The 12123-nt window shown below is 41.8% G+C and overlaps 1 protein-coding gene across 1 annotated transcript in view; it reads right to left on the bottom strand.

Annotated features, from left to right (window-relative positions):
- Nucleotides 1-11734, bottom strand: part of rnf139 (ring finger protein 139) — a 30443-nt gene extending 18709 nt beyond the window's left edge. Inside the window, exon 1 of the mRNA XM_080194282.1 lies at nucleotides 11467-11734. Within this exon, the coding sequence (XP_080050408.1) occupies nucleotides 11467-11629 (163 nt within the window). The 5' untranslated portion in view covers nucleotides 11630-11734. The remainder of the gene's footprint in view (nucleotides 1-11466) is intronic.
- Between the last annotated feature and the right edge of the window lie 389 nt (nucleotides 11735-12123).

Here is a 12123-nt window from a genome sequence, read left to right as displayed (position 1 = left end):
TCAAATCCTGCACTTCTGGTAGAACCTGTTTCTCAAGAAATGCCTTCACAGATATTGGCACCAAATGAGGACACTGCATTTAAATGTCCTGTGTCCCCCATTATTCGCCATTTATATAAATGGTGTTGATGACTATGTGGTGTAGGATTAGCAAATTTGAGGATGACACAAAGTTTGGTCAGGAGGTTAACAGTGAAGTTGAGTGTCTTGGGCTACAAGATATACGGGCAAATACAATTTAATCCTGAAGTTTGAGGCAATACACTATGGAAGGAGTAATTTGACAAGTAGTCAATGAACAGCATGACATTAGGAAGTTCTGTGGAACAAAGGGACCTTGGTATGTTTGACCACAGATCTGAGTGTGGGACAGCATATTAGTAGGGTGGTGAAAGAGAAATGTTGGACACTTCTCTATCAACTGATATATAGATTACAAATGCAGGAAGGTCATGATGGAGTTGTATAGAACTTTGGTGAGGCCACAGCTAAACTACTCTCTAGTTCTGGTCACCACATTTTAGGAAGGATGCAATTGCACTCGAGGGGGTGCAGAGGAGATTCACCAGGATGCTCCCTCGGATGGAACATTTAAGTTTTGAAGGGAGTTTGGATAGGCTTGGGTTGTTTTCGGTTTAGTAGAGAAGGCCGAGGGGTGATCTGCTTGTAGTGATTTATTACTGTCACATGTATTAACAGTGAAAAGTATTGTTTCTTGTGCACTACACAGACAAAACATACCATTCACAGAGAGCAGTTATAGTCATACCGAGGTTGTAGAGAAAGATCAACTTAATGCAAGGTAAGTCCATTCAGAAGTCTGACAGCCGCAGGGAAGAAGCTGTTCTCAAATCAGTTGGTACGCGACCTCAGACTTTTGTATCTTTTTCCCAAAGGAAGGAGCTGAAAGAGAGAATGTCCGGGGTACATGAGGTCCTTAATTACGTTGGCTGTTTTGCCAAGGCAGCAGGAAGTGTAGAGAGAGTAAATGGATGGAAGGCTGATTACATACATGATTATGAGGGGCATGGACAGAGCAAATGAGGAGCACCTATTTCCCTTAGTTGAAGGGTTAGCCACGAGGGGACATGAGTTCAAAGAGAGGGGAGGGTGGTAGAGGTGAGATCCTCACATCTTTTTAGAAGTATCTGGATGAGCACTTGGCACGTCACAATATTCAAGGCTATGGGCCAAGTGCTGGTGAATGGGATTAGATGGGAGGTCATGAGTTTCTCATGTGTAAGTGCAGACTTGATGGGCCAAAGGGCCTCTTCTGCATTATATATGATATGATTCAAAATTGATTGTTTGCTATGTCCTTTATCACTTGTAGATGGAAGAATGCCTGATGTCCAGCACAAATTTTTATGACAATATTAGCTACTAAACTTATTCACCATTCCAAATAATAAACATGTCAAAATGCAAAAAGCTGTTGTGATCAATACCAATAGCTTGTACCAGCAAAGAAAATTTGATGCAAGAGCCTTCCAGTAACCCAGTCCCATCAGCTGCCTGATAACACAAAAAAATAATAAATTACTACTGCCAGTATATACATGCAAGCCTTTCTTTTAGCCGCATATCTGTGCTTTGAAGTCTACTTAGCAAAAAGAAAATCACTAAGGTATTCTTTTCAATTAAATAAAATAACCATGATGCTTGCTATTAATGTAAAGGTTTCAAAAAATTGAGACAGAGCCTGCAAATATGCCAGCCATTTCCTTGACAACAATTCATAACATAAACCAGATTTAAGGATTCCCTGGTAGGACAACTGTAAAAACCATGGGCCATTATGTAAATGATTAATAGCTGACTGATCAATCTGAATCATTTCTAACCTCATGGACCAACAGCTTTTCTGACTTGTTCAACACAGTAAGATAATATCCACTTCCATAGCTTGTTTCGTCATGCTATTTTGCACAAATGTAATTGGAGAATGACAGGCAAAACTATTTAAAGATACATATGTCAAGTGAGGAATCCTGGCCCAGATGCATATTCCCTCTGGAATGGCTGCTCCAAGCCATGCGGTGATTCATTAAAAATGAACACAATTCTAGCCAGCTATGAACAGCCACAAAACAATATAGAATCTCTTATTAACAAGACAATTCTCTGACCTCTCATACTCAGGATATTACTGGACTAGCAATCAAAGTTGTGATCTAATATTCCAGAGATTATCAACATGTTTAAGACTAATTCACTTTTTTCCCAATGCGGAAATCAAAGCTGTTATTAAAGAAAAAGGGAAAATACTGCAGATGCTAGAATTTGAAACAAAAACAGAAAAATGCTGGAAAATCTGACATCTGTGGAGAGAGAATACAGCCAATGTTGAGTCACGAAGGGTCATCCTGACTCAAAATGTTTGCTCTATTATCACTCCACAAATGCTGTCAAACTTGAGATTTTCCAGCATTTGATGTTATTAAAGTTATTTATTGTAAAAGTCAGCAGATTCATGAATATTCTTTAGGGAAGGAAAGCTGTGTTTTACCAGTCTGACTCCAATGTGGTCCACTTGCCACTCAGTTGAATCAATATTACAAAGAATAAGAACAATGGAAGCAGACTAGTGGTTTAAAATCCCCAGTATCACCATACTATAGTTCTTGCACGTTTCCACAATTTCCCTGCAGCTTTGCTCATTCTTCTCCCACCATTTGAAACACTTTTAAAGCTGCCAGTAAGATGTTCAAATCGTATTGTGCATTCTGCCATGACAAATGAAGACCATCCAGCACCCGTATACAGTCACAGGTCTAACAAAAGTATCTTAGAACGTCTGACTACATTAAAAAGGTGATGTATAAATGCAAACCATTGTTGACTGCTGAAACTCTTAACACTTCCTAGGAAGAAACAAAGCTAGTCACTGGTCAAGCAATCTCGCTGGCTTGCAGAGTTCGGCATCTTTGAGATTTTGCTTGTTCACTTCAGTACTATTGTCAGTGTCCTTTTGAACTTCTTGTCCCTCAAACTGCAAAGATATGATCCTTCTCCCTAAATCCTTAGTTTCAAAATCAAAAATCTATTTCTAATTTGTGCAGTATTGAGGAAATGCCGCAAAAAAAGCTTGGCTATTCATCTACACTATCTATTCCTCTCAGCACTAACAACATAAAAACACTGTCCAGAGATTTCTTTTTATAATTTATAGCTTCAGTTCAGTTTCTTGAATCATCTGCAATGCAATTATATTTTGAAGTCGGGTATCCAAACGGCAAGAATTGAGTAAAACGTCACAAAAATTTGAATCATGAGCTTTAGTGGAGCTCATTACTGGTCCTTACACATGTATTATATACTCAAATGTGTGGTTCCATAGGAATAAAACGAATTATTTTAACATAATTCAGTAAGCACATTTATTGTGTATGATATCTAATAAAAAGGGACAGATAACATCCTTGCTCAGCAGCATCAAGGGCCCCAAATGGCATGTTGCCTTCCTGGTGCCTGGACAAGGGACATTGCGTAACAACTGTAAAGAGAGGCAGAGGAGCCAATTGTTTTGACCCATGATGGGACCAACACAGTGAAAAGACAAAAAGCCCTGTCTGGAGATCTAGGAACGAGGAATAAAACCAAGAAGTTATTATCTCAATATTACTACCCGAGTCTCATAAATTGACACAGGGATAAACAGATTAGGAAAGTGGGATTTCATTTTTTGAAACATGAAGGAACTATATTGCAAGGACAGTCTCTATGCAGCTGAAAGGCTGATAATCAGGAGCCAGCAAAAAGGATGGGCAGGTTGATCACAAGGGCTTTAAAGCAGCAACTGTGTATGTGCCCAGGGGGAGGAGACGACAGTCTGGTGAAAAAGCAATACAATATTGGTTCAAAGATTCAAAAGGTCAACTATCAGAAACCATTTTAAGCATTACAGATAATCAGAAAGCATGGAAAGAAAAATAAAAAAATGAGAGCAAAACATTAAACCAGAATGCAGGTTAGAATGTTAGGCAATTCTTTTTACATAAATACAGAGTACATAGAACAAATTAGACAAATTCAGGTGAAAATTCATCATGGAGAAATACAAAACCGCTATTTAAGTTTCAAAGAATCAAATTGGACTCAACATCTCCACAGATGTTTCAAACCTGCTGAGAGTTTCCAGCATTTTCTGTTTTATTTAATTTCTGAATTTAGATGAGGCTGACTTCTGGGATAAGAGAAACTATCCACAGAAAATTGATTAACAGATAAAGCAAAAGAAAATCAGATGGTCAATAATGCATCTAGGACAGTGAACCTACTTACATCCCCCAACTAAGGGGCAAGAGCTCTGCTTGCAAACCATATGTATAGAATCCTACAGTGCAGAAGGAAGCCATTTGGCCCATTGAGCCAACAATCCCACCCAGGACCTATTCACTTAACTCCACACATTTACCTGCTAATCACCCTGACACTAAGGGGCAATTGAGCATGGCCACGTCACCTAACCTGCACATCTTTGGAGTGTAATAATGAAATTAAATTTGAAATTTGGAGTGTATTATAATTAGAGAGAGAAACATAAAACTTAGGTAAACAAAAAAGTGAAAAATCACACAGATAGATCCTGGCAGATGAGAACACAACTGCAGAGGGTAGACAGTAAGAGTTAAGCATGAAAGGAAGCTTATAAAGATATCAAAATCAACAAAAAATTAGGGAAAAAAGAGGATGGTCAGAAGCAACAGGAGAACCTTCAAAGCTGATGCCAATGATACTGTCAAAGAGAATAAGGAAATGGCATACATGCTGAATAGCGACTTGTGCCAGCATTTACAGTATAGGAAATGATCAGCATGTCGAACATCCCAAGGAAACTATTACCAAATCAGAGCCATGACTCACCCAGGTAAACAGTCACTTGGTAGTAGAGAGCCCAAATATTACTGGAAGGAGATGCTGAAGCTTTTCATCTTGCATGTATCAGGACAAATGCACGATTGCCAAACTTCAAACAATTACAATTTATTCTACAGGGGTAAAAGGGTGCCAACTGATTGGCAAGTTGATTCCAGTTGGTCAAGATGCAGCCCATGGGTAAACTATAGGGTCATTATAATTCATAAAATGCATTTCTTGCAAACCTTAATGAGGTACGTTACAAGTTTAGGTGATCATCTTAAATTGGCTGCTGGCATATCCATTAGTAAATCAGGATTGTTCATCAATTGCTGCCCAATCAGGGAATCACTTCTAAGAGGAGATCTTTTGGTTTGGGTTATGCAAGTGCAAGCAGGCTGAGTATAGTTCCTACTGTGTCTATAACAAACAACCGGAGGAATGCGTTATTTGATTCTATCAAGCCAAGCACCTGTATGTATTGTCTACATGCCTGGCATCATGCCAACACAAAGTCATTTTTGGTTTACACAAGAAACATGATTTTGATGGAATGCACCCTAACGTCCAAACCCATGCATTTTTCTAATACGCAAATGATATCTTCGAATCCACAGCCAAAGGTAAGGATTTCCTTAGTGTTATTGCACAGTGGCAATGAGTATAATATTTTCCACTGAGAGGATGCTGTCATCAATCCAAAAAACATCGCCAAACCACACAATTGAGCAATGTTATACATGAAATTCAGTGGTAGTGAGATATCAGGGATGTAGGCAGTACATCCCAAAGATTGGTTGATCAAATTGGACAGCATTTTCCTTCAATTGTTTGTAATAAGTAAATTGTAGACCACACTCAAACAGGCCACCTCTGCAAAATCCAAAACAACATTTACTCTAAGATATGATTCCCCAATTGGACAGCACTTTCTAAACAATCCTAAGTATGCAAATAGCTAAACTAACAACCAATATGAGATAGTCAGTCATGCTTATTTTAGCTTGCTCAAAGCTACAACATAGAGACCTGGGGTGGGATTCTCTCGAGGTCAATGTACGTCTGCATACTCCATCCCCACCTGCTAAAGTTCCCATGGAAGGCGGGACAGGAAAATTCCACTCAGTCTCTACAAACAAAAGTATATTTAAATAGCTTGCACCATTGTAGAACTACCCAGAAGCATGGAGAGCCTATAGTTCCTCATCACTTTCTTAATGGCAATGCCCTGGTCAGAATCTTGTCAACAAATAAGAATCCCCCATCTCCTGCAGTATAAATTGCTGCAATTGTTTGAAATATTGCATTTATGTTTGCCCTGATGAAAGCTTCAGCAACATGTCTCTCTGTTCAGCAATATATAAAAAATAACATGAATGAAGAGAATTATGACACTAATGAATGACATGGGACAGTGGTTAGCATTCTTGCCTCACACCTCCAGAGACTTGAATTCAATTCCTGGCTTAGGTCACCATCATGGGTTTTCTCTGGGTGTTCAGGTTTCCTACCACAATCTAAAGATGTGGGGTTTAGGTTGATTGGCCATGATAAACTAACAGTTAGTGTCAGGGAGATTAACAGTGTAAATATGTGGGGTTATGGATAGGCCTGGGTGGAATAGTTGTTGGTGCAGACTTGATGGGCCAAATGACCTCCTCCTGCACTGTAGGGTTTCTATGAAAACCTCAAACCAGGCAGGTTCCACCTAAGCTTTTAAAGAATGTAACTAACTATAATCAAAAATATTCTCAATTCAGGAACCATGGAAAAGTTGCATGTCACTATGCTATTTAAGAATGGCAATAGAGGAAAACTATGGAATTACAGGTCAATTAGCTTAAGATCTGTAGCTGGACAATTAAGTTTTTTTTTATTATAAATGGTTTAACTGAACACCTTGAAAATTTTCAGTTGAAGGAGTTTGTAAAGATCAAGTCATGCCTGACAAATTTGATTGAAGCTTTCAAGGATGACCAAAGCTGTGGATAAGGGAACATCTACAGATATTATTTATAGAACCACAGAATACTACAGCACAAAAAACAGGCCTTTTGGCCTTTCTTGGGCTGTGCCGAACCATTCTTCTGCCTAGTCCCACTGACCTGCACCTGGGCTATATCCCTCCACACTCCTCTCATCCATGTACCTGTCCAAGTTTTTCTTAAATGTTAAAAGTGAAGCTGCATTTGCCACTTCGTCTGGCAGCTCATTCCACACTCCCACCTGTGTGAAGACCCTCCCCTCTAACATTCTCTTTAAAACCCCCCGCCCCCCCTTAACCCATGTCCTCTAGTTTTTTTTCCCCCTAGCCTCAGTGGAAAAAGCCTGCTTGCATTCACTCTATGTATATCCAAAACATCTAAAGTTTATTTATTAGTGTCATAAGTAGGCTTACATTAACATTGCAATGAAGATACTGCTAAAATCCCCTAGCCGTCACACTCCAGCACACCTTCAGGTACACTTGAGGAAGAATTTAGCACGGCCAATGCACCTAACCAGCACGTTTTGCAGACTGTGGGAGGGAACCCGCTAAGGCACGGGGAGAACGTGCAGACTCTGCACAGACAGTGCCCAAGCCAAGAATCGAACCTGAGTCCCTGGCACTGTGAGGCAGCAGTGCTAACCACTGTGCCACCATGCCACCCACAGTGGCACAGCATAGAATATATGAGCTTCCAGGAGACGCGGTACAGAATATATGAACTTCCAGAAGGCAACTGGTGCGAAGTCCTTCACAAAGAATAATTAGCTAAAGCTGAAGCTTACTGACCTGGTTAGGAAATTGGCCACGTAGCAGGAGACAGGAGGACAGATATCCTAAATAGCAAAGGGGGACTTATAGTATTCCACAAGGATCTGCACTGATGTCTCAGCTACTCGCACTATTTATGGTGACTTAAGATGATACGACAGAAAGTCACATTTCCCATTTTGGCAATGATACAAAGATTAGCAGTGCAAATAAGAGCATACATCACATTTCAAAGAAATTAACAATTCACTAACTGAACACAATTGCGGCAAATTGATTTCATGTCATCAATGTGAGGTCATCCACTTTGGGCTAAAAGGTAAAAGGCTAGAAAAACAGGGAGGGTAGGGTGGCTACTTGTCCTATATTATTTTGGATTGTCCTGCATTTGCTGAACTTGTTCTAGATTGCATGCACCCAGGACACTATTTGTCCCGTATTTGCAATCTTTGAATTTTGCATATCTGTAGTATCCACCTGTGCATGTGCACTGCAATCTCCTCCTAGCAGCCTGCTCACTACTTTGCAGCCTCCATCCACTTTCACAAGCAAACCAACAACCCCGCCCCTTTCCTTGGCTGCTAAAATGTCCTTAATTTATTTCCCAAGATTTGGTCACTGAGTTGGGTCCCAAAGAAGCTTGAGGCTCCAGGAACATGAAATCATTAAAACGTGATGAATAAGTGCAGAAAATAATCAAACAGGCTAATGGAATGCTGACCATCATATCTAGAGGCCCAGAATGCAAAGGGGTAGAAGACATGCTTCAGCAGTAGTAAGCTCTGGTTAGATCTCAGTTGGAGTACTGAATAGTTATCACTGGTCTTGAAGGGAGTGCTGTATGGAATTACAAGAATGACACTGGAAACGCAAGAGTTAAATTATAAAAAGATTGCGCAAACTAGGATTGCACTCAGTGGAATTTAGATGGCTAAGAGACAATTTACTCAACGATTTCAAGATATGAATTGTAACATGTAGAATAAATATGTCCATTGGGTTGGCAAGTCTCAGACTAAAAATTTGAATCAGACTTTTAATCATAGAATCTACAGCACGGTGACAGGCCTTTGGCCCAAACTGGTCCATACCAACCAAAATGCCCATCTAAGCTAACCCCATTTGCTTGCATTTGGCCCATATCCCTCTAAATTAGGAAATACATCTCCACGCAGAAAGGTTGGTAGAAACTGGGACTCTTCCACAAACTGCAATTGGTTGCAGATCAACTATGATCTACTTAAATGGCAGAGAAGACTCATGGGGTTGAATGATTCATCCCTCTTCCTACATAGCTACTGCAGTGCTATCACGTATAGGAGGGTGTAATTACACTATTGCACACTTACATAGGCAGTTTTCAATAAAAATAGGGATAGAGTGTATAACTTAAAGCAAGGACCCAATTGTTCACCAGGAGAGTACAAGTGGTCTTGACCATATTCCTGAAACATTATCAGGTTTACCCATTATTGATGTCAGCTTGTTTGGTCTACTTAATTTTCCCCTTCTCACTCTAACTGCCACATTTTCCAAATCCAAGAGTGAGAAAAAGATAATCAGAACCTCTTATTTCTTTTCCAATTTTCCTCAGCATTCCCAGATGCATGAAGTCTTTCCCACTTTGTATCCCACCACCTTTTCCAGTAACTTATTGTCTTTATAGTTATGCCATTTTGTTCCAAGTTTCTTTTTGCCCACTTTCAGCAACACTTTCACTTGGCAGAAATCATGATTGTGTGTGTGCCTGTTCAACTATCCCAGCCAAAGTACAGGACAGGAACAGGCCCACAGGCCTGTGCCAATCATGATGCCCCAAAAGATCATCTGCTTTTGTCACTTTAATCAGCCTTCCTTTCACTAGATTAATTTTTACATCTGCTTTTTTTTCCATTTCTCTACACAAATGTCCATCCTTTACATCCCTTCAGTTTTGTAACCATGCTTCTCGTCAGTTTCTACACTATACAAAGATAATTGTGATGAGACCAATACCCTCAGCCTCAGGAAGGTTAAGAACTAAGGTACTTGCCAACTATCTTCACCTGTTTGTTATTTTCTTTCCATCAGAAATGGGAACGCTCACCAAGTGTTAATTTGCAAAAGCACAGGCAATGTAGTACACAGTATGTAACAAGACTGGAACAACATTCAGGCCTAGGTTGATTACAAATTGCAAGAAACATTCACACCATACAACAGCCAGATAATGACCACCAGCAAGAGAAAGTCTAATCACCATCCCATTATTGTCTAATCCCCACATGTGGGGTGTGTCCCAGATAACAGAAACTGTACTGGGCCAGTCACAAATATTGTGGCTACAAGAGCAGGAGAGAAATTGGGTATCCACTAGTAAGTGACTCATCCGCTGACTTCCCAAAGTATGGTCTACCACCTACAAGACAGCTCAGGAGTACATACAGATATAATGAATTAGGAGCAGAAGTAGACCATTCAACCGCTCAAGCCTGTGCCACCACTCAATAAGATCATGACTGATCTGACTGTGACCTCAATTCCACATTTTGCCTACCCTTGTCAAGGATCTATTTTCCTTGTCTTAACAATATTAATTGACTCACTTCCACCACTCTCTGGAGAAGAGTGTTCCAAAGATTCAAGACCCTCAAGAGAAAAAGATTCTTCTTAGCTTTGTCTTAAATGGAAAACCCTTTAATGTTCCTTAGTTCCACCATGGTGGACTACTGTCCACATACCTGGATGAGTGCAACTTTAACATTGAGGATGCTCAAAATCTGACATTACCCAGGACAAAAGCAATCCGTTTGATTGGCACCCATCTACCAACATTAACATTCACCATCACCAAGGCATCATGTTTGCATCCTACAAGCGACACTGCAGAATCTCATGGTTTAGTTGAAAACACCCTCCAAACCTACAATCTCTATGCAACCCATAAGTACTCTTCCACCGTGTTGGAAAAAAGATACAAAAGTTTGAGGTTGCACAACAATTCAAAAACAGCTTCTTCCTTGCTGCCACACTCTTGAATGTACCTACCACACATTAAGTTGATCTTTCACTACACCCTAGCTATGATTGTAACACTATATTTTACACTCTCTCCTTTCCTTCACCCCATCTACTATATGAAATTGCTTTGTCTGTATAGCATACAGAGAGTGATAACAGTCCCAAATAATCCAACACAAACCTTTTCCTGGAGTACCATAGAATCCCTACAATGCTGAAGAGGCCTTTCAGCCCATTGGGTCAACACCGATTTTCCGACTGAGAAACTCACCCAGGCTCTCTCCCTGTAACCCCACACATTTTCCACGGCTAATCCATCTAACCCTAACAACTTGGGACACGAAGGGGTAACTGCAGCATGTCTAATCCACCTGCACATCTTGGGAACGTGGGAAGCAACCACCGGGAGAATGTACAAACTCCACACACCATCAAATCAGAAGGAATACCTCTCCTCCAACAAGTCTTGGATTCTCCTCCATTACCCTTCCCAGCAGAGTTTCAATTAATTACTGGAACTTGGGTTGCTGTTTATAGCTAAAAAGTTCAGACTGAATGAAAGGAGGAGTGTTTATCCTTCCTCCTCTCTAGATCAACGTGACCAAGCAGAAACGCTTCCATCCCTTCGCAGTAACTAATTGAGCGCACACCACACCCGGTTAGGTGTGTGTAACTAGCCGGGCAGGACCTTCACCCCAGGTTGCTGTGAAATGAGCAATCTGTTTTGCTGGAAGAGTCCCTCAGGCAGCAATGATCCAATGCAATCCTGGGACCGCGCTCCTCCTGTCCTGCAGCAGGCGGGCGGCCCGCCGCTCCTCTCCCCTCCCCGCCGCCCCGCACTCACTCACCCAGCAGCCGCTGTGATACCTGGCGGGCCACGGCGGGCAGGCTCTCGACGCCGTCAAAGTAGGAGTTCAAGATGGCGTCGATGACGAAGATGCAGGGGACCCGCAGCGCCACGTCCAGGGCCCCCCGCAGGTGACTCCCCATCGACAGCCACGGCGACGACATGGCCGGCCGCGGAGGCGAGCTCGGCGAAGGAGTGGCGCTGAGCGCTGAGTCAGCTGTGGCCGCTGTCGGGCTGTCCAGCCACCACCACCGCCGCCGCCGCTCCCCGCTGCATCTCCATGAGCTCCGCTCCCGCACACCCAGCGCCAAAAGCGCGTCACGCAAAGCCCACACGTCACAATCGGGTGCGTGGAGGGTGACCGAGGAGGAAAACGCGCTGACGTCACAATCGGTACGCACGATGGAATGTTCAGCCGCCAGGGGCGGGGCCGCGGCACTCCTGTCACCATTGCATCTCCCCCTCTGGTCACTGCCTCCTCTGCTGGTCATTCAGCCCATGCACGCGTATCTCTGAGCATTTCAGTAGGCATAGTGTGGATGGCGATGCTGCTGTTGGATTTGGGTAAACACAGTAAGAAGTCTCACAACACCAGGTTAAAGTCCAACAGGTTTATTTGGTAGCAAACACCACTAGCTTTCGGAACCGACTGTCCCTT

The sequence above is a fragment of the Carcharhinus amblyrhynchos genome, chromosome 8 (assembly GCF_965287045.1).
Source record: "Carcharhinus amblyrhynchos chromosome 8, sCarAmb.v2.hapA, whole genome shotgun sequence".
In the NCBI taxonomy this organism is placed as follows: domain Eukaryota; kingdom Metazoa; phylum Chordata; class Chondrichthyes; order Carcharhiniformes; family Carcharhinidae; genus Carcharhinus; species Carcharhinus amblyrhynchos.
The sequence above is the reverse complement of the archived record's forward strand: the minus strand, read 5'-3'. Positions and strand labels throughout refer to the sequence as shown.